This window comes from Phyllostomus hastatus, unplaced genomic scaffold, assembly GCF_019186645.2.
Source record: "Phyllostomus hastatus isolate PE091 unplaced genomic scaffold, TTU_PhHast_1.1 phas_scaffold_21, whole genome shotgun sequence".
NCBI classification, from domain to species: Eukaryota; Metazoa; Chordata; class Mammalia; order Chiroptera; family Phyllostomidae; genus Phyllostomus; species Phyllostomus hastatus.
The window spans coordinates 29,271,366-29,294,317 of record NW_025334017.1 but is presented as its reverse complement, the minus strand read 5'-3'; the positions used below and the strand labels follow the sequence as shown (position 1 = coordinate 29,294,317).

The following is a 22,952-nucleotide window of genomic DNA, read 5'->3' as shown; positions in this document are numbered from 1 at the left end:
GATGGATCTCTAGCGTTCTTCTTTTGGCTCTCTCTGGTAAATTGACAGGGCCACATATTTATAACTAATGAAGAGCGCAAGCCCTGGGAGGTTGGGTGCTCATTCACAAAGCCAAACAGCACCCATTCTCCTGCTTCTACTAAGATTGGCCAGTGCACTGTCCTGATTTCCCCTGGGGGTAAAGCAGAGGAATACTGGGTCCCTGTGGGAAATTCATAAACTTTTGCCCTGATCAGAAATTTCCACTTCCTCCTCCTTTCTTGCAATCCCTTTACAACCCCTTTATCACTTCATTCATCTGTTTTCTTTGTCGGCAGGTGGCTTGCCTGTGTCTCTGCCAGGACAGGTGGCTGAGCCAGTTCAAGATAAAGGAGTGAACTGGGTGGAGCTGTCTCTGACCCTGCTGGCCCTCTGGGGCCTCCTCTCCCACGCTCCCTCCCTGCCTCCCTTTCTCAGACCTTCAGAGCTACTTGGCTTCGGGGCGGGCCCCTGCCAGGACAGCGCTGCTGTGAATCTGTGTGCGTTGTCCCTGGGGCTCTCTGAGAAGGCACGGTTCTCACCCAGGGGCAACTCTAGATGTTATTTTTTAAGATTTTATTTATTTAATTTTAGAGAGAGGGCTAGGGGGGAAGGAAGTTATGTTTATGGCAGCTCCATTCCTTGCACGTCAATCAGAATGAAGATAAACCTTTTCAGAAATTATGATATACATGGAAGTGATATTCACAATTTCTAGGAAGACTTCTTTTGAAATATAAGAATAGCTCTCTATATTTTTTAATCGGTTGGCCTTTTGATCAAATATTCCCTTTCTGAGATAAACCACCTGAGCAGGTTCAAGGAATAGTGTGCAAAATCTGAAACAAAAGTCCTGTTTTTTCTGTGTAGCATTTTTTTTGATTACTTGGCTGCTCCCCCCACCCAAGCTTTGCAGCTAAGAGTCAGCTCTGAATCCGCTTTATAGAGTAGCTTCTTTTACAGTGTCTTGTATAATTACATCTGTCCACTGCCCCAGCTGCTCCCTAATAGCTCTGCTTGGCTTCAGTGAAAATGGCTCATCTCTGCTCCCTAGAGACCTTTAAATAAAAGATCTGTGCATCTGCAGGTGGGGACAGGGCATGAGAGGATGAAGGGATAAGGAACTGGCTTTGGGTTTTTTTTTCTTTTTTAATTTGTGGCCTCTGTTTGAGGTGGGGCTATTGGCGGCCAACCTGAATTAATTTGATAGCTCTGTGGTGACACGCTAAGGATAAGGGAGGGTTTGGGGTTGCATCAATCTCTGGTTAGAATGGCTTAATTCAGCTTTGTAGATGTCAGGATTGGTCTGTCCTCAGAGGTCCTTGGTGAACTGATGTATGAGGACTCCACTGTATCCTGAAAGCAGGCAAAATTAATAATGTCCTGAGAGACCACATCACAGTCAGTGTTCTTTTAAAAAATAAGCCATCGGTTTTTGCACATATTCTTTTTGTCTCCAGTTTTCCTTCTCTAATTCCTGGACTTTCCATCATATGCAGAGAATGCTTAGTATCAGCATTATGAATAAAGTAACTCCTCTCAGTAGTCTAGCAAGACTACCAGATGAAACACCACCAGAATTTCTGGAGGCCAGTGAACGTAGCTTTTGGTTGGAAATGCCTTCAGCTGCAGGATGCTCAGGCATCAGGCCTGGCACCACACAGTATCTTAAAGGTCAAGTTCATCCTGCCTGCTCATTCCTGGAACCCTGCTCCACCAACCACAGCAGCTGATCAAAGACAGTACTAATAAGGAACAAAGACAGTATTGATGAGGATGAGTTGGATATGCATATTTTAAATTCCCTTCATCTTTTCAGGCGTGACTCTTCGACATTCAAGTATTGTCAAGTCCCCTGTGACATCAGAGATGCCCAGTTGGGTGTCTACACGTAGACAAATGGGGCAACTGCTAAATATTGCAAGCCTTTAATATTTAATGATATTGAAATATGAAAAGTGTTTAAATTGAGCCTATCCTTTGTCTTCAAAATTCTACTTCTAGGAGTTTGTTCTAAAGAAATAAGCAGACAAGGGTATAAAGTTGTCTGCCCAAGGTACCCATTGAACACTTAGCCTGTGTTTAAGAATATCAGCCCTGGGGTCCGAAGACCTGGGTCCCAGCCTTGGCTCCACTTCTTAGTAGCTGTGTCCCCATATTGGTGTCACTCAGTTCTCTGCCTTACCTGTAAAAGGGACTGATAATTGTCCCTGCTTCATCGGGGCTGTTCTGGCATGAGAAACGAATGATTTAATATGTAGAGGATGCTTAGGATGGTTTCCGGCACACAGTGTTTGTTACTCATAGTAGGAAAACTGGAAATAACCTACATATTCATTGATTTGATGAAACAACATGCGGTGTGCCCTAAAGATATTCACATATTGAAAGAAAAACAATTAGGTTACATGACAATGTATTAAGTATGAAGTCTGAATAGTTATATATCCAAAGGTTAACTATAGCTAATTTTTTTGGTGATGACATTAATAAGCTACATTTTTCTTTCTGGACCATTGCTATATTCTAAATTATCTATAAAGGAGATATATAGTATAATAAAGCTTGTCTTTTTAACCCCATCACAATTAAGAAACTGCGGCACAGAGAGGTGAAGTAATATGGCTAATGTGTTCTATCTAACGAGCAGTAGATGTGGGATTTGAACCCGACTGTCTGACTCAGAGTCTGTATTCTTAGGTTAGGTGCAGTGTTTGTGTGATCTTCGTAACCCCAAAGACCTCTGAACTGCAGTGCTCATGGCACTAACCTTGCTGCATTCACTGTTTAAAGGAACTGAATAAAGAGTGCCTCTCTTTCCTTGTGTCTTTGTTGTCAACTAATAGATGAATGGGGGTCCTCAGGTCTCCAGCCTTCCTCTTAGTTAACTTGCTTAGTAATCAGATGATGTAGTAAAACTGACTTTTTTGTGTATCCCTTAAATAGAGTGCATTGACTTTACATTGTGTTAACCAAACTGGAAACTGTTTATGTTTTTTTCAAATCGTAAGCCGAAATAGTGGAAAAGTGGCCTATATATTTTTCACTGTCATATTATTCAAATAGTCCCGAATGCATCTCCTGGGTGTCCTGAATGAGTCTTCTAATCTTTTTCAGATGCGCAGAAGAAAAATTCGAAAAGTACAGGAATGCAGTGATCTTAGGCCCTGAAAAGACATGAGAGTCAATATACTTGGTTCCGGTAGCGATGAAGTGTAGAAAAAAGTTGTCCCTTCAGGTAGAGGCCATAATTACCACAGATCAAAGGCATCGTGTGGGAACAATGGATTCTCAGCAACTGTTCCTCTTTAAGAATTTCCATTTTTCTGCAAACGGTTAAATTATGATTGACGGCTATTGTGTATCTTTTAAGGAATGAAAATTGGGCATTTCAGAGTAATAACTTTATATTAGGAAATGCCTTTTTTAAAAATTTTATTTATTGATTTGAGAGAAAGAAACATCGATTTGTTATTCCACTTGCTTATGCATTCATTGGTGGATTCTTTATGTGCCCTGACTGGAGATTGAACCCACAACCTTGTCTTATTAGAACAATGCTCTAACCAACTGAGCTACCCAGCCAGGGCGGAAATAATATCTTAAACCCGGTAGCCTCAGCCACAATATCTATTTTTTAAAAGCATCCAAGTTTATGATTTAATAACCAAATTTATGATCTGATAATTTACTAGCAGACAGGCCTGACTAAATGAAGCTGTCAGGACTAGATACCATTACCAATCACGAATCGTTGAGATTGTAAATACAGTTTAGCCAGTGCAGTTCTCAGAGGCAACTAATTAAGTCCGGGGAGCTTCTAGAGTTCATTATATCATTAGACAAAGTCTCTGGAATCTGGAAGGCATAGCCCATTCTGTCCTAATAAATTGCCACCGTAATCCTCCCAGAATTGTGCTGGGAGGTGAAATTCATTCCTGTCATATGTGCTCAGGGATCATTCTTCATCTCTTTCCCAGAAGAGGCTGAGCTTCCTGAGAGGTCGTGGAAGCCAGGGAGGGATTTCTGTCTCTCTGCCTCGCTGCTGTTTACCTTCCCCTTTAGCAAAACTAATGCAATCCGTCAGTGACAGGACCTGTTCCCCCATGGGCCAGTCTGGCCACATCTTGCACTTGTGCTCACCTTGCGAGTTAGTGAGATGGTGGTATATCGTTTACTCTAGAGCCCTGCCATGGCCCTCTTTTCCCACTGCCTTCCTAAGGATGCAGCACGGTCCATAGAAATCCCACAGGGATTTTGTCCCGGGCAGGATTTGTCATTCACGAGCTTCGGGTAAGCCAGTTTTGGTCTCAATTGTAGAACAGTGATATTAATGCCTGCCTTGCAAAGTTGTCAAAAATATGAAGAATAGAAAGCATTTCACACAGGGCCTGGGCCCTACTAGCCACTCAATACATAGTTTTTATGATAATCATCGCTCACGGCTTGTTAGTAACTCAAGGGATTTAAATCACTCCTATTTTCCTCAGCTCAGAAATGTGAGCTGGCTCTAGGTCCTAGAGCAGACTCAGAAATTGTGTTGTGGGAGCTGAGAGGCGAGGCCAACGACACTGCACACCTCGATCTGTTTTCTGAAAGCATATGGAATTTCATCTTTTTATTTTTAATCCTCTTTCTTCTTCCCACTTGTTCTCTCCTGCCTCTCTCCCTCTTGCTTCATTTCCCCAGGCAATCCATGGATTATTTTCATTATAATTTCACAACTACATACTATTTCTTTGTTGGAAACGAGTTTATATTAACTCTTCTACCACACAGCATGTTTCTAATTACATACCAAATGCTAGTCTGTACTCAAGATTGTAATGTGATCTTTGTAAACTACGGAATACTCTCTCCACTGCACCTCCCCAAACCCTGAAATTTCAAACTTGACTATAATTCAGAGCTTCCATCACTGTGAACTTTTTTCCTTCTGTTTGGAATTGTTTGTTGCTGCTTTTCGTTAAGGCTCTGTTCTTCATAGAAAACCCAGAGCTGCAGTCTAATGAGAGAAAGTCAGTAAGCAGATAGTGTCTCCCGGGCAGTTACCTGGAGCCCAGGCTGTCCTCCTGACTGCTTCTCATTGGGTGATTGTCTTCAGACCCAGGTGACACATGCAAGCCTGGCTATTTGACTACAGAAGCCCAAAGAGAAACTTTCTTGAAAAAACTACTCTGAGACTGATAAGCATGCTTTTGTCATGCTCCAAGTTTGGGCCCGAGTGTTGATGTTGTTGAGGGAGCGTGCGGCTCACAGAGAGGGCTGTGTATTTTCCCTGCCACGTGGGTCATTGTTGGTATACCATCTGCTGGAAGACCGGCCCTCCTGTGCCTCTAAGCTGTGTTTAGGAAATGATGTCCTTGCATTTGCGCCTTCTCTTGCCTGCTTCGGGGAAAACAGATGAGAGACTGGGAGCCCTGGAATCTTGCCACTTGCTGAGTTAGAGTGCAAAGGCAGGGAGCCAGGGACCTCGGGGTGGGGCAGGGATCCGGCCAGTGTGTTCTCAGTTTCCTTCCCTTCACCTCCTGTCTCCCCTGTTGTTTTCCAGGTAGCGAAGCCGATTTCAGCTCCTCCAGCAGCACTGGCAGCATTTCTGCTCCCGAGGTCCACATGTCTGCTGCGGGAAGCAAGCGGTCCTCTTCCTCACGCAAGTAGGCGATGTCTCCTGCTCTCTAATTAGTCAAGTGCTTTACCCCTGCACTGGGTGCTTCTGTAGAGCCACCACATTACTGCCCATTCGTATTTTATTATTATCCAGTGAGTGATTTTTGTTTGTTTTTTCGTGATTTGAAATCAGTATTCTTTACCAGTCCTCCTGGGGTCACATGGCATGGCCAGTGTTCTCTCTCATGCAGCCACTGGCTCTGTGTCCACTCTACTTTCGCTTCCTCACTCACCTGTGTGCTCATCTGGGTATTAAGCTTGTCTCCACTTCCCACCCCACCTCCCCATCTCTGTTGCCTTTTAGCTATGAAGACTCTGATTTCAGCCTTTTTTTCTGCTACCCGAGCTTCTTTTTTTTTTCTCTTTTTAAATCCTCATGAAAAAAGCATAAGTGACCCTCTGGGCACCCCAACATTCCCTTGGGGAAGGGGTGAAGGAAGTGTCAAGCCCAGAGGCATGAGTGGCCACCACTGAAAGAGGCAACAGAGCAAAAGAGCTAAGTGTGTGGGCCATGGAGCCAGGCCACTTGGTTTGAAAGCCAGCTTCACCTACAGGCTGTGTAGCCCTGAGTAAGTTGCTTAACTTCTCTGTGCCTGAGTTATCTCATCTGTAAAATAGAAGACCAAACTATGAACAATAAAATGGCAATAACTACATATCTATCAACAATGGAATTTTTTAAAAAGCTAAGCAAAGAAGAACAGAGACAGAATCATGGATACAGAGAGCGTTTCGGTGGTTGCCAGGTTGTAGGGGGGTGAGGAAGAGTGGGTGAAGAGGTGAGGGGATTAAGAAGTACAAATAGGTAGTCACATAATAGCCATGGGGATGTAAATTACAGTATAGGAAATGGAGCAGCCAAAGAACTTATACACATGACCCATGGACATGAACAATGATGGGGGGATTGCCTGAGGAAGTGGGGGGTGCTGGGCAGAGGAAGGCAAAGGGGAAAAAATTGAGACAACTATAATATCATAATCAATAAAATATAATTTTAAAAATAAATAAGAATTATTTTAGTAATTGTAAAAAATAGGGCTATGGTCCTACCCACCTTGTAGGGTTTATTATTAGGATTAATTGGTTAATACAGGTAAAGTGTGAGGTCAGTGCTTGGAGCATAGTAAGCATCGACCAGGGCCACCATGGATGCTATTTGGATTGTGGGAGAGAAGACAGGGAGGAATGGGAGCCTCTGTCCACATTCAGTGGTTTAGGATTCTCTGCCACCAACAGCGGCTTATTCAACAAGTATTTGTTGAGTGTCGACTGTGAGACGGGATCTGGAGATCTGGCAGTAAACCAAACGCCATGGGAACTATACTCATTCTAGCAGGGAAAGACAGTAAGCACATAAATGACACCATGATTTTTCAAACATGCAGGGAACAGCTGTAAGAGAGTAGTGGGGTGTGTGGTGTATTTTAGATAGGCTGGTTCCAGGACACCTCTGCCAGGGGGTGAGCTCAGAGCAGAGACCTGAACAAAGCAATGTATGAGCCACAGGACACTTGGGTATGATTTGTCTGTAGACTGTGGGGGAGTCCCTTAACTCTCGTGGGCCACAGTGTCCACATTTGTATAAAAGAGGTTGGACTATGTGATTTTTAAGGTCCTCTCCTGGATAAAAACTGTTTTATTTCTAAAGTCTGGTATTTCCAGGAGTCAGCAAGCATTTCTCATTCCCCCTGGGTAAGGAGAAGCTTTGGCTGGTGTTTACAAAGGGACCTGAGACCCACAGTGTAGAGTTTAGTAAAAACAAAGCTGAAGCCAGACAAACCTGCAACAAAAGAGTGAAGCCCACAGTGAAAAAGCACAATTATTCTGTTCCCAAATACCATCTGTTATGGAAATAAAGTGCATCTGGGATCAGAGGACAGGAATATAAACATTCTTTGTATAAATCAGATGTGGCTCGCTCTGAGAATAAACCACTTATCTAATCCATTCGAGAAAGTAACACATACCCATGGTACAAGGTATCAAAGAACAGAGAGGAAAAAAATGATATGAAGAAAAAAGACAATTTTATTAAGCATTTCAAAGGAATTCGTGTTTGTGATTAAATGCGAAGGTAATGTCAATAGTACTGAGTGACTTAGAGAAAATATTCAAATCTAGAGTTCATGGTTTCTCTCAGTGATTGAAAATTGATGTGTTAAACGTAGAATAGATTAATATAATTATGTGCAAATAAAATGTATGCTTAATAGATGGGAAATTGAAACAGGCAATGTTCTATCCATTATCCTCACTATTTTTTTAATGTGACCTGGGCACAGAGCATCATGCGTAGATTTCTATGATGAAACAGCTCTGGCATTTCATGTAATCTTTGTGTTCCAAAGGACCATGCATCGAGGACAGCTCCTGTAGATGGGCCAGTGTTCATGCCAAAGTCTGTAATAGCTTGTGGCTTTTTTAATGGCCTCCTTCCTCCTGTAATACAGGAATTTTCTCTGTGGAGAGTCAGCTCCTGGGAGGAAGGGCGATGGGAACATTCGGTAAAGGGCGGTGGGAGAAATGAGGAACAGGCGGAGTTGGTGAGAATATTTTTAATAGGCGATTTTAAAAATAAAACATTAGAGATTTACAAATAATCTGTCCTTCTAGAAGGCCAATTCTGCTCATATTTCTGAGGAAGTCTCTTTCTTAAACTAGAACCTTGTCTAGTCAGAGGCAGACAGAAGTGAGAAGAAAAAAAAAACCTTGAGATTTAGAGTCAAGAGCCCTGGACTTGAGTTCAGTGTCCACTGTTTATTAGGGGCATGACCCGCAGCCCGAGGCTCAGTTGCCTCTTCTGGAAAATAGGGCAATAACGACATCTCACTCAGGCTGCTGCTGCTGGTGCTAGTGATTATGGTGATGATGATCGTACTGGTTTGCTAGGGCTGCCCTAATACAATACCGCAGACGAGGTGGCTTAAACAACAGCAATTTACTTTCCCACAATTTTGGAGCCTATCGATCTGAGATCAAGGTGTGAGCATGGATTGGCTTCTTCTGAGGTCTCTCTCCTTAGCTTATAGAGGGCCGTCTTGTCTCATTTCTTCACCAATACTTCCCTCTGTCTGTGTTCAAATCTCCTCTTTCAAGAACACTAGTCAAGTTGGATTAGAGCCCACCCTAGCAGCCTCATTTTAACTCCATTACCTTTTTGAAAGCCCTGTTTTCAAATATGGTCACAATTCTTAGGTACTGGATGGTTAGGGCTTCAACCTACGAATTTGGAGAGCACACAATTCAGCCCGTAACAATGATTATGGCACTGATGATGGTGATGATGGTGGTGTTGTAAGAATGTTACCTGGAGTAAAGGACAATGGCTGGGGAATAGAAATTCACCTGGGCCCCTTCTGAAGTTTGCTCTTCACTTCTTCCTTTCTCTCACTTTCCATGTATTGTCTTCATGTTTGTGGAAATAGGGCGGGGGGTGGGGTGGGGGTGGTCAGCAGAACTCTGCCTCCTCTCTGTGGACTTCATTCTCATCCACCAAACCAGGGGATTCAGGGTGGGCTGAGGAGGGCAGTGCTGGGTTTGCCTGTTCACAGCTCTGACGAATGGGGAACCCCTGCTTCCCCTTCGAAAATATTTTATCATCAACCATGATGACTTTCTGCCCATATGTGTTAGCTTTGGAATTAAATTAAATGCAAGGGACATAACAGATATTTTTAAGCATGTAGTTTCTTTTGTAAAAGCTGTTCCAAACAGTCTAATAATTCATTTCCTAAAATATATTTGAAGATTTGATTGAACTCTAGTAATGTTTCATAGCTTAATAGTTTTTGCTGTATCCTGTAAAGCAGATGAGTTCTTACAAAATCCTCATCTAAGTTCATTTGTATCTTAGAACATATGTCCTGCTAGAGAAGTCAGTGGCGAATTCTTTAGGTAATAACCACATATAAAGGCAGTACCTAATATACCTGTCTACAAGCCCCAAACAGCACATCCCATTTGTGTAAATTAGGAGACATTTCTATAGAATTACAAGACCTGCATTTCATTTCCAGTTCATCTGTGTGTCCCTGGGCCAATTTTTCTCTTTTTTACCCCCTGAGCCTCAGTTACTTAGCCGAATGAGTACTTCAGCATAACAAGAAAAGGAGGCAATAATTGTACCAGCTACAGGGCATGATGGTCAGAATTACGAGAAACAATGCTCATGAAGCATTGGGAATAGGGCTGGGGTCACAGAAGGTCCTCGGTGAAGGTTAACTCAGAATCGAATTCCCCAGGTGAAAATCAGGGGTAGTCCTTTGCTTTCTCTCTTGTACTGGCTAATCCTCCAGGTCTCCCACAGCCGCATTAAGAAATAGGCCAGTTGGTGCCAGACTGAGCAGCGCAGCGTGGAGAAGCGGATCCAAGCCAGAGTACACGTTCTTTTCAGCTCCCCCAAGGCCTCCCACCCCTGGGCTGCTCAAGTCGGTTTGTCACAAAGCCATCAGCCCATCTGTTCTATATAAAGTGTCCCCTATTCGTGAAATGGAGGCAGAGTCCATTTGGATGATTTCAAAAGGAAAGAACTTTTTTAACTTTCCAAGGTGGTGATGTTTCATTTATGCGTGATTTACTGGGTTGACGGCTGGTTGAAATTGTATGTGATTTTAAATAAGTAATTGTGGTTATGGGGCCAAGTATGCCCACACGCGCTCTCACATCCCCCCTGACACACGTTTCTCATTGAGATGCGTGTCTGCTGGATGCAGCTGTAATTAGAATGGCAAGGGCGGGAATGTCAGAAAGCAGGGCTGCTCCATGAAAGGGATCTTGTTCCCTGTTGTTTTCTTGTAATGTCGTCAAGAAATCTTCCTGACGCAGAACAGTTGTCCTGTTTAAGTAATTTCAACATTCTCAAAATGTTTCCCCTGGAAATAGACGAACAGGGAGGTCCAAACAAGTTTATTCTATAATATAATACCCCACAGTTCAATTGCCCTTACCAGCTTAATCGAATGCACTCACACGCGTTCAACTCTGTGAGGAAAACAGGATAAGTTATTATAGGTCCCCATCTATTAAGTGGCTTACTTGCCTGAATTCCTAGGAAGTGGCAGTGTCAGGACGTAAACCCAGTGTACTCAGTTGTCAGTCATTGAGGAACACCTGGCACGTGCCAGGCAGCGGTGGGGATATAAAAGACGAGGCTCTGGTCCTGCCCTCGGCATGCCCTAGTCTAGCGGGAAAGACAAGCAAGTCTGCAGTTGTGATGCAGTGTGGTAAGTTTCACGATGGAGGTTTGCACAGAGTATTAGGGAGCACCAAGCAGTGGTACCTACACCGGCCTGGGGAAGGAAGAGTCCAGAGAAGGCTGCTTGGAGTAGGTTCCTATCAGTTTCGAAGTAGGAGGTATCCCGAGGCTTAGGGTAGAGAGTAGAAGGAGAGTATCCTAGGCAGAGGAAATCATACGTTTAAAAATATAAAGAAAGTCGCCCTGGCTGGCATAGCTCAATGGATTGAGCATGGGCTGGGAACCAAAGTGTCCCAGGTTCGATTCCCAGCCAGGGTACATTCCTGGGTTGCAGGCCATAACCCCCAGCAACCGCACATTGATGTTTCTCTCTCTCTCTCTCTCTCTCTCTCTCTCTCTCTCCCCCTCCCTCCCTCCCTTCCCTCTCTAAAAATAAATAAATAAAATCTTTAAAAAAAATATATATATATATATAAAGAAAGCCCTGGCTGGTGTGGCTCAGTGGATTGAATGCTGACCTGTGAACCAAAGGGTCGCTGGTTTGATTCCCAGTCAGAGCACATGCCTGGGTTGCAGGCCAGGTCCCCAAACGGGGTGTGTGAGAGGCAACCACACATTGATGTTTCTCTCCCTCTCTTTCTCCCTCCCTTCCCCTCTGTCTGAACATAAATAAAATAAATCTAATATATATATAAAGATGATGGGGAACGTGAATCCGCAGGAAACTAAGTCATTTGGAAGGCCGGAATGGAGGGAGGAGGGGAAGTGGCAGAGGGTGGGTAGGACAGGGCAGTGGGACCTTGTGAGCATGGCAAGGAGTTTGCCCTTTATTCTGGAGGCAGTGGGGAGTCAGGGGATGGCCCTGGGGAGGGCAGTGGTCTTCAAATTCCACTTTGGAAAGGCCACTCCAGCCACAAAGTCAGCCTCTTGCTAGAGGGGGCAAGACAAGAGACCAGGGAATGAAGAGGGAGCTGTTACAACATTTCAGCAGTTAAATGATAAAGGTTGTATTAAGTTATTGGGGAGAGGGGAAAAGGAGGTTAAAATTATGGACTCAATGCATTTATGTGGGCTATGTTTATCTGTCCTATTTTCTCCTTCTTCTTTATGGGCAACCCCCTTTTCCCCCATCTTCCAAATGAACCTACCCAATTTTCTTACCTCAACCTGAACCAAACGCAACTATTTTAAAGCTGAAACAGGTGCACTGGAACAAAAACCACATCTTCAAAGCAGTCTCCAAAATGAACTTGAACCAAGTCAATATTTACATGGTTTGTGTTCCTACTGTTCAGCTGGGTTTAATCCAAAACAAGCTTTGTGGTCAGAAACCATTGAAAAGGGCAGCAGAGCAGAGATGACCTGTGCTGACGGCACAAGGAGAGGAAGTACTGGGCAGGTGGGAAGGGAGGGAAAGGGCAGTTTGCACTAGTGATGACAGCACCTGTTTCCACACTGTAAGTTGGACTCCTTTGGTGGTAAGTAGCTCTAAGGAGTAAAGCATTCTCACTGGGCGCCAGTAGCCCCGAGGGGTTTAACCTTGTCTCATGCTTTTCCCCAGTCGAGGTCCCCATGGGCGGAGTAATGGAACTTCATCACACAAGTCCGGCAACAGCCCGCCGTCCCCGCGGGAAAAGGACCTGCTGTCCATGCTGTGCAGGAGTCAGCTGAGCCCTGTGAACACCCACCCTAGCTACGCGCCTTCTTCCCCGAGCAGTAGCAACTCGGGCTCCTACAAAGGAAGTGACTGCAGCCCAGTCATGAGGTGAGTCTGTACTGATCGTCCTTCAGTTCATGGTTCCTAGTTTGTCCAACGTGGTAAGTTTTCTTTAAAAAAAAAAAAGTTGTGCAACTCTTGATTCGCTGCCTTATTCTGCAATAAGACACTTGTCTTTCCACGCTCAGCTAATTGGTTAAGGGCTGCTACAGAAAGGACACGAGCCACAATCGTTTGTAAGTTTCAGCAGTCCAAGCAGTGACTGGACAGGGAGGAAAAATGGGATCATTCATGCGTCTGTTCAAACACCAGCCATGTGTGGAGTGCCACGTTGTGCCAGGTACTGTGTACAGTGCTGGGAACAGAGCAGTGACCAACAGATGGTCTCTGTGCCTACCACCCAGAGGAGAAGAAGGACCTTATTCATCTAATGGCAAAAACACAATAAGATGCCCTGGCCAGTTGGTTAGAGTGTCGTCCCAACATGCCAAGGTTGTGGGTTTCACCCCCCAGTTAGGGAACATATAAGAGTCAGCAACAAATGTGTGTATAAGTAAGTGGAAAAACAAACCACTCTCTCTGCCTCTCCCTCTAAAATCAACCAAATTGTAAAAACTCCCATTCCCATTATTCTGCCAGTATGTGTGCATGTAAAAGGTGGCCAGTGGGTCCATCTGCGGTCTGGAGGGATCGGAGGAGGCCTCACTAAGAAAGGGGAATGGAAATGAGATTTGAAGTTCAAGTAAGGAGTGAGTTAGTCCTTGGGGGTGGGGGTGGGGGTGGGGAGGCAGAAAGAAGGAACTGCACATCCAAATGGGCCTGGACAGGAGGACTGGGGGACGGGGAACTGGACTCAGCCCATCCTGGAAGGAGTGCAGGCGCAGGGGAGCAGGGCGAGCGCAGCGGCCTGGGCTGGGTCCAGAGTCAGCGGAGAAGCTGCCAGCCGTGCTCCTTCGGTCCTCTTCCTCTGGGCGTCCTGTTCCGTCAGTCAGCCCTCCCAGGAGGGAAGCCCGGCTCCTGGTCAGGCCCGAGAAGGGCCGGGCCGGATTCCAGCTGCGGTTGGTCAGCGGGGAGGGAGATTTTAGAACATGGGGCACCTCTCTTACAAAGCACGCTCTGGTGAGAGTGCCGTAGCCTCATTCCCGTCAGAAGAAGGAAGCTCTCCACTGAATCAGCACAGTCACTCCAGGGACTTCTTCCAGAACAATTTGAATTCAGCTCACAACAATCAGGATCTTAGGGGCACATTGTGTGGAAAGTGAGGTCATCTCGCTCCCTTCCCTCCCTGCCCCACTCTTTGTCCTTCCGTCTAGCAGCATGTTACTCTGAACCGACAGGCAGGCCATGGGCAATTGCACCCTATTCTATATGAGATCTTTAGAAAGCCACGGGAACCCCCCCCCCGTTCCCGTCACCCTCCACAAACAGCACCCCAATTTTCCAAGTAATGAACATCCTAGGACTGGCAGGTGTATTACTGTCCCCTTTCACAGTGAGGTCAGACGTGACTGAGGTTTAAGACCCCAGCACACGACTGCGATTTCTTCTCAAACTATATCTGCGCCTTAACTTTTCACACAAAAGGAAATGGGCAAAGAGTAACCTGTCAAAACTTGTGCTCTTTCAGGCGGTCCGGGAGGTATATGTCCTGTGGTGAAAACCATGGTGTCAAGCCCCCGAATCCTGAGCAGTATTTGACTCCTCTGCAGCAGAAAGAGGTGACGGTGAGACACCTGAAGACCAGGCTGAAGGAATCTGAGCGCCGGCTCCATGAGAGGTGAACCCACAGGCCTTGCATGTGGTGCTTTAGGACAGTTGTTTTTCCTATAAGATGAAATGTGAAACTGCCCTCTAGAAAAACAGAAAAGAAGAAATGTGATTTTATTTCCTTTTTGTTCTATTTCATAAAGCAGTCTCTCAAAAGTGTTGGCTGTTTCGGGAGTTGAAGGGACCACCCCAAAGTTAGAGGAGACCGCCTGCTTTTTCTGGGTGTGTGCAGCTTTGACGTGAGGCGCTGGGTGTGTGCCTGACTATTTTTAAATGGCGGGAACACTGAGATGAACAAGCCTTAGTTCCCGCAGAATGGGGCACACACAGTGAGCCCCTGTTAAGCTCTGTATTTCTGTGAGAGAGGGGCTGACTGTGTGTGTGGGCCGTGATCCCTGCAAGCTATTTCTGTGCTGAAGGAAGAGGTTCGTTATTCTTGGCCAAGTGTTGAGGTCAAAACAAAACAAAACAAAGCAGCCCCATGCTTAAGAGATCTTATCTCAGAGAGAAAAGACCTTTGACATCTTGGAGCAGCCCTGATTCTCTGCTGGCTGGTTTTCCCTGGAACGCTTTAGGATGGTGGGGCAGAGCTCCGGCCAGGGTAGCCGTGAACCCAGGCTAAGGCTGCAGTGAGTCAGACCGTACTTTGTGGGAATCTTTGGTTTAGGTGTGAGGAAACCGTGGGAGGGTTCGAGCAGTCATGAGAAGGAGGTATGAAGGCAGTGAAACTGGAGAAAATGCAAGCCTACACTTAAAGCAGCAATACCAACATCTCTTCCTACATATAAGGACCCTGACTACCTGGTCTTCATAGCCACGGAGAATGTGAGGACATAGGAAGAAATTATATGTAAGGAAGAAACTTTCAGCTAAGATCTTGAAATAGAGTCCTGTGAAGGATCTAAGAAAATAGGATATATTCTCTTCAGTGTAGGATGGATCCAATATCCTCTTACCTAAGAGGAGATTGAATAATTCAAGTTCCACAAAATCCTTGCAGTATGTAGCATTATATGATTTATTTTTTAAAGTTTCATTGTAATATGGTCACAACAATTCTGCCTTCTTAGATACGTGATGAGAAGTCAAATGGACTTTGCTCCCACAAAGTCTAGGGACATGAAAGGGCAAGCTATGGCAATAAAGCTGAGAGACTCTAGTGTGTTCTAATAATAAAATGTCAAATATTAAGTATTAGAGTATAATGCTTGTAAAGTATTTAATGCAATGTGTGACATGTAGTAAGCACTAAAAAAAAAAAATAGTGGTGTTTTTTTATTCTGATTCTACTATGATTACGTAAGCCATTTTCCAATTGTGGTGGGGGGCCATTCGTGGCTAATACCTGTGAAAGAAAGAAATGTCAAAACTGAATAGCCTCTGGGTTTCAAGGGGAAGAGTGTGGGCTCTTGGCCGAGTGTCAGAATTGCTTGCCACCTGGCTCCAGGTTGACCTGTTTCTCAGCCGTGCTTGTCCTCTCACTCCAGGGAAACGGAAATTGTGGAGCTGAAGTCCCAGCTGGCCCGGATGAGGGAAGACTGGATTGAAGAAGAGTGCCACCGGGTGGAGGCCCAGCTGGCCCTCAAGGAAGCCAGGAAAGAGATCAAACAGCTCAAGCAGGTCATCGAAACCATGAGGAGCAACCTGGCGGATAAAGATAAAGGCATTCAGAAATACTTTGTGGACATAAACATTCAAAACAAGAAGCTGGAGTCCCTCCTTCAGAGCATGGAGATGGCACACAGCGGCTCCCTGCGGGATGAGCTCTGTCTGGACCTCCCGTGTGATTCCCCAGAGAAGAGCTTCCCCCGAAACACCACTTTTGACAAGATGGCAGGGGGGCTGTCGCTGGAAGGGCAGGTCACAGAGGAAGGGGCTTACAGCGAGCTGCTGGTGGGTGAGAGCATGGCTGATGCCACAGATTCGCTGGAGGAGCTGGTGACGGCCACGGCCACCGAGGCTGGCCACCTGGAGCTTCTCCATTCCCCCGCGGGGCCGAAGGTCCTGGAGGGCCTCCCCCTGGTGGCGGGGCCGGAGGAGGGCATCCTGGCGGTGGAGCGGGCGGTGCAGACCGACGTGGTTCCCTACAGCCCTGCAGTCTCGGAGCTCGTTCAGTATGTGCTCCAGCTCCAGGACCCCTACCCCTCGAGCTCAGTGTCCCCCGACGAGTCCACTGCTGACTCCACAGGGAGCTTCCTGGAGTCCCTCTCTGCGTTAGTGGTTGATTTAACCCCAAGGAATCCAAACTCGGCCATCCTTTTGTCTCCCGTGGAGACCCCATACACCACGGTGGATCCGCAAGCTCATGCAAACCGCCTCATGCGAGAGCTGGATTTTGCAGGCACCGCAGAGGAAAGGTTGGACAGCATCATCCCGCTGGCCCGGGGGACCGTGGGGCGGCAATACTGGAGCCACAGTTTCCTGGTGGATCTCCTGGCTGTGGCTGCCCCTGTGGTCCCCACCGTGCTGTGGGCATTCAGTACTCAGAGAGGGGGGACAGATCCCGTTTATAACATCGGAGCCTTGCTCCGGGGCTGCTGCGTGGTGGCCCTGCACTCGCTGCGCCGCACCGCCTTTCAGATCAAAACCTAGATAGAAGTGGTTGTTCCCGTGTGCCAATCTGTCCCGTGTGATGTGGTGCCAGGTGGAGAAACAGCAGGTCGACCTAGGGCGGTCTCAGTTCTGTTGTGTTGCTCCTCGGTATTTGATTTGCACTATATTTAGTTGAAGCCTGTTCACTGTCGAGGACCCGAGGTATCTTCAAAGGCATGGAGACCTGATTCAAGTAAATGTCCCACCCGTGAGGTGTAGAAAGCATGCTCGTGACCCTGCCGTGTCGTCCGAGGTACCCGTTCTTTCCCTAGTGGTTCAGGAAGAGAAAATGCAAAGTTTGCACTTTCAAGACAGCTTCTGTAAGGCTGGCATGTTATCTCCTTGCTTTGCTTTGTGCCGTTTTCAAATGTGTGATAGTTCCAGCATTCCAATGGTCTTGTGCACAGCAGGGGACTGTAACCAAAAATAAACACGTATTTGTGTCATTGGGTTGAAGAAGTCTTAACTAGTCCTTTAGTGTCTTACTTGGGGTTGAGCAGATTTGAGTGTTTGCAGTTTTCTACTAAATGTAGCTCCAAAGTCTTAAAATGGCTTGTTTGTTCTTAAACCTGTTAATTGATGAAACTGTATGTAAGTTTACAATGTATTAACTTATTTTTTGCTTATTATATATAGTGTTTTCTTGGGAACTGTTTGTAACCACACACTTCAGCATGATGAAAATAAAGATTAGTGTTTCCAGTTAAATGGATGTCTTATCCTGCTATAAAATAATTACCTCTGTGGTTTCACTTTGATATATAACAAAGATTAAATGGGCAGCAGATCCTTCCACGGTTATCAGTAGGAGTCTGTAAAAATGAGGTTGCCTTAAGAAATGAGGAGAAGGGAAAATAACTATTTAACAGAGGTAAGGATGTCCTACTCTGAATTTTAAAAAAGCATAGTCTGTGAGTAAAAGTAGTTTTGGTTCTTTGTATGCTTTTAAATTACCCATACACTTGTTTCTCCACATATTTATTCCATAAGGATGTGTTGAGTATTTTTGGGAAAGTTGAGCTGATTTTTTTCTAAAAGCATGTTAAGGGTGCAGAGCGGGAGAATATTCTAGTACCATAAGCCCTCCTCCTCCTGGAATAATAGGGTGAGGGTGGGTGGCTGGAAAGGGGTGGGTGAGACAGTATTTTATCTATATTCATTTATTCCTCACACCAGTCTTGTGAGGTGGGTACCATTCTAGTTTACAGAGAGGGGGCTGAGCCTCGAAGAGGTGGATTGCTCAGGATGTCCTAGTTCATCTCTAGAAGCCAGGATTTCAGGTGTCTGAAAAGCCAATGCCTTTCCACTTTACCACACAAAGGGGAGAGACCTGGAGAAGATCCGGGGTTCTCACCCAGAAACTCGTCTTCCATACAGCACTTACCACCTTTAAACATAGAACTATATTTTTACCTACTGTGTCCTGGTTATTGCCCATTCCGCCCTAACATATGAGCTCTCCGAGTGTAGGAATCTGTGTTCTATTTTGTTCACAAGAGTATATGGCACATACACTCTTGGGAGGGGTTCTAACATAGCTGTTGAATGAAGTAATCCATCCAACGAATTCTTTTTGGGTGCTCACATACTAGGCCCTTTACTGGGTTTGTCTTCAGCAGTGAAGGAGACAGTTTCTTCCCTCAAGGAATTTACATTCTGCCTGTGAAAGGCATAGAACAAGCCAACAAATGAACAAGATCATTTTACTGGGTTGGCCAAAAAAATTTGGTGTGTTTTTGCCATAAGCTGGCTCTAGTAGCGCTTAGTTGTCTTTAACTTCATTGAAAACAGTTTTGTGAGATTGCATTGTGACAGCTGTCATATCAGCATGCATTAACAAATGTATCAAAATTGATGAATTTTTGTGTGGCCATTTTAATATTGAAGTGGAAGAAAATACACAACATTTTTGGCATATTAAGCTTCGTTATTTCAAGAAAGGTAAAAACACAGCTGAACAACAACAACAAAAAAAGACTTGCACAGTGTATGGAAAAGGTGCTGTGACTGATTAAACTGGTAAAGTGGGGTTTGTGAAGTTTCATGCTGGAGATTTCTCGCTGGGTGTTCCTCCATGGTCAGGTAGACCAATTGAAATTAACAGTGATCAAATTAAAATATTAATTGAGAACAATCAATGAACCTTAAAGCAAATGGAAGATAGTCAACATAGCCAAAATATCCAAATAGATAAAGTTATTGGTGAAAATGAAACGTGTGTCTTCTATTTTATGGAAAAAAGCCATATGGACTTTTTGGCCAACCCAGTAGATTGCAGTAAGTGCTTCCAAGGACATAAATGAGGTGTTTTAACCAAGAGTGATGGGGAAGGGAAAGGAACACCTCAAAAGAAATAACATTACCACTGATAAATGAAAAAGAACTGGTCACTATGGCAAATAAAATGTTGCAAAAAGAACAAAAGTAATGTCAGGAGGCAGAAAAAGGCTCAACATTTCACAGGGGCATCAAGGAGGCCAGTCCAGCTGGAGCAGAGTGAGGGGGAAGGGGAGGTTTGGAAAGGTGAACAAGAAGATAATTCATATGGTGCCGTGTAACCAGGGTAGGGCTGATTTGAATTTATGGCCAGAGCAATGAGAAGTACTAAAGGACTTTAAACAGAACAACGATATAATTGGGTTTCCTCCTCCTCCTTCCCCCAGAATGCATTGTAGTAAGCAGGCAGGAGTGGCAGGAAGTAAGGAGACTACTCAGAGGTCTACTGGGGGTCCATTGTAAATAGTCCAGGTGAGAAATTATGACAATTTGAGGTGAGAGTAGATACAGAGATTAAGTTGAATAACAAGTTACAGCTTTGAAGATAGAACTGTTGAGATTTGCTGGTAGACTAGATATGGGGAAGGTGTGAGGTAGGGTTTAAGGAGGAGAGAAGTTAAGGAAGACTCTCAGGTTTTTAGCTTGAGCACCTGTGTCAACGGTGGTACCATTGACTGAGAACATAAACAGATCAAGAAAACAAGTTTGGGAAAATAAATTTGAGATGTCTGTTAAATATCTGTGTGGAAATATCAAGTGCATGTGTATGTGTCTATATATGTATGAAAATCATGAGTGTTGTCAGGGGAGAGCTCTATTGGGGTTCTTCAGCATGTATATACCAGTTGAAAACATGGGATGGATGACGTCATCCCAGGAGAATGTAAAGAAGAAGAGAAGACCAAACACTGAGTCCGGGACTCTTCCACATTTAGACAGAGGATGAAGCCCCAACAAAACAGTCTGATAAAATGCAATCCAAAGGTAGGAGGTAAGCTAGGTGAGTGTAGTATTATGAAAACCAAGGGGGAGAGCGATTCAAGAGTAGATTGGTCAGCTGTATTGAAATCCTGCGACAAAGTTGAATAATGTGGAAACAGATACATGTCCACTGGCTTTGACCACCAAGTCTTCATGATGGTCAAGATCATTTCTTTGGAGACATGGGGACAGAAGAGAGATTGGAGGGGGGAGGGGGCAGTGACTGGAAGAGAAAGCAGACATGGATGTATGTAGCTAATTTTTTGTTAAGTTTTACTGTGAAGGGGAGTGGGGAAGTGGGCGGTAGTTACAAGGGGATATGGATTACAGGGGTTTGCTTTATTTTTCAACATTGAGAGGAGATAGAGCACTTTTGCATACTTTGTGAATAAGCCAAAGAAGACAAAGAAATTGATGACTTAGGAGAGAGGATGAACTGAAGGAGGGAAACCCTTGAGAAGATGAGAAGGGCCCAAGGATGTCCTTGAGAGAGGCGGTTTGTCTCTGAAAGGCCATAGCTTCCATTGGAACACACACAGGCACTTGGCACTTAGCAGTACAGGGATTTGGCTGAAATGGAAAGGAAACTATTTTGGGAGGTGAATAACCGGAACTGTCCCAAAATAATGAGCCGTGCTGACTCAGGTCCCTTCCTGTAGTCCAGCCCAAACCAGTACGTAGATGTTGTTATCTTCCTTACAGTCCCTCCTTATGTTTATTTTGAGCTGTTGCGAAATCAGTGCATTTTTACTTTAAGAAAAATTTTAAGGGTGGGGAGAGGGTTTTGATCTCCACTTGTTGCTACAGAAATGAATATAACTACACAAATTCAGCTCTGTTCTTCATCAAAGCAAGACAGATGGAAAGATGGGCTCTGGAAAGATGAATTCTCCATGAACCACAAATATTTATATTGGTTATCAAAGTGGAGGCTGCTGAACATGGGTAGAAACTTGCTCCATTGTCTTCACGACCTGCATCCTTCTTTCAACCAAAGCTAACTGCATATTCTATCCACACTGACACAAATCTGTCCAGGGGTAAGCCAGGAGGTCCTGTAGCAGTTACTCATTTTTCTTTTCCTCCCCGCACTCTCCTCCAAGGTTTTAGTATGTATAGGCTGTGGAAAATTACTGCTTTTATTCACAACAGTCTCTCACAAAATGAGTCCCTTAGAGTAAATAAAAGATGGAACACAGCTTGCCTTTCGGAAGCCCAAGGCGTTGGCTGCTTTTGTGGACAGGATGATCTGATTCCACAGAAAGAAGTGCTTCTAAGTTGCTTCCCGTAATTTGGTGCCTGTGATGTACAAACAGGCAGACAAATGGAAAAAGAACAATTCCACTCTGCTGAACAAACTGCTGTCCTATCAAGGCAAATGTTAAACGTTTCCTCCAGTTATGTGTGCAAACATTCCAATTTGCAAAAAAAAAAAAGATTTCTCCCAAAGGGATATGTTGACCTTTCCAAGTCGAGCTGTTCAGAAAGGGGGAAAAAATGCAATGCACTCAGATGCCAAGCGATTCTGACATTTGTGGCAGGAGAAAAGGAAGTCTGTGATTTGCGTTTATCAGAGGCCCTGCCTAAGTAGTGGTTGGGTCTGATGTGTCTTTCTTTTGAGGATTTTCCACTTTAAAAGTCTTGGGGTAGTTTCTGACTTCCATTTTGGCTCCATGAGCACTTTTACAAAGTTCACTTTTTTGCAGTCTTACCCGGCAACATGCACAGAAGGAAGCTGTACCCGAGGCAATTAAACATAGCAGTGTTCAGCAACAAGGGCTTGAAAAAATGTCAACAAACTCCGAACTGTGCCTCACCCCCAAAATTAGAAAGTCCAAATAGAGTAATTCAAATTGATATCAGGTAATTATTTTTAAACCGCTGGAAGTGAGGCTTCGCTGTGACTACTGAATCCCCCTCAATCACAAGGACTGTGACGACTAATGGTTGTAACAGTGCTTCCACAGAACTTTAACATTCGGAGACTTGAGGAGTATTTGTGTTAAATGATTGGGATGTTTCAGCAGTGTTTAAGTTTTGTAAAAGGTGTATCTCTTTCAAAAAATATACTCAACATAAAAAGCCCAATAGATAAACCATATAAAAGTGAAGTTTCGGGAACAGGGGCACCAGGCCTGGAGCCCAGCCCGTGCTTCCCTCTCATCCTCTGTGGTGGTTCCAAGGTCACCTCTGAGTTCAGCTTGAAAGCCATTTCATGTAAGATCTGCGTGGCGACCCTCCGTTCTTTGGAAGAGAGCAGCAGTTTTCAACCGGTGTGCCGGAAGAAGTTTTAAAACATGCAACACCTGACTATTTAGTCAGGGCCACTGACCTCTTTTCCCTTACATTGTCAAATAAATAAATGACAGCAGGTGACACAACAATAACAGTCTGGTGTGGATGAATCAAAATTATACCTATTTTTTTAATGGATTGGCAAAAAATGATATACTTTTTGGTGTGCTGCAGAATTTTAATAATTAGTTTATTTCTGCCATGAGATGAAAAGAGGTTAATCACTGGAATAGATAGTACTCTGGGTAATGCCAAAGGACTCAAACCTTTACTGACTTAAACGAAGGCTTAATGGAGTTGTTTTCTAATCTTTCCTCAGCGCACTTCATTTGCCAGTGCTCTGGTGGTTTGACTGTGGAGAGGATCTCTCACTGTGAATAGAGGCCACGTAGCATCTGGGATTGTGGTGAAGTAAAATGATGACGCAAAACCCACATCCAG

At 44.6% G+C, this 22,952-nt stretch overlaps 1 protein-coding gene across 8 annotated transcripts in view; it reads left to right on the top strand.

Annotated features, from left to right (window-relative positions):
• Positions 1–17,666, top strand: part of SYBU (syntabulin) — a 68,667-nt gene extending 51,001 nt beyond the window's left edge. For all 8 annotated transcript variants that reach the window (XM_045861345.1, XM_045861348.1, XM_045861346.1 and 5 more), the window contains 4 exons: positions 5,570–5,672; positions 12,444–12,647; positions 14,227–14,376; positions 15,854–17,666. In XM_045861345.1, coding sequence (XP_045717301.1) covers positions 5,570–5,672; positions 12,444–12,647; positions 14,227–14,376; positions 15,854–16,958 — 1,562 coding nt within the window. In that variant the 3' untranslated portion in view covers positions 16,959–17,666. The remainder of the gene's footprint in view (positions 1–5,569; positions 5,673–12,443; positions 12,648–14,226; positions 14,377–15,853) is intronic.
• Positions 17,667–22,952: the final 5,286 nt, after the last annotated feature.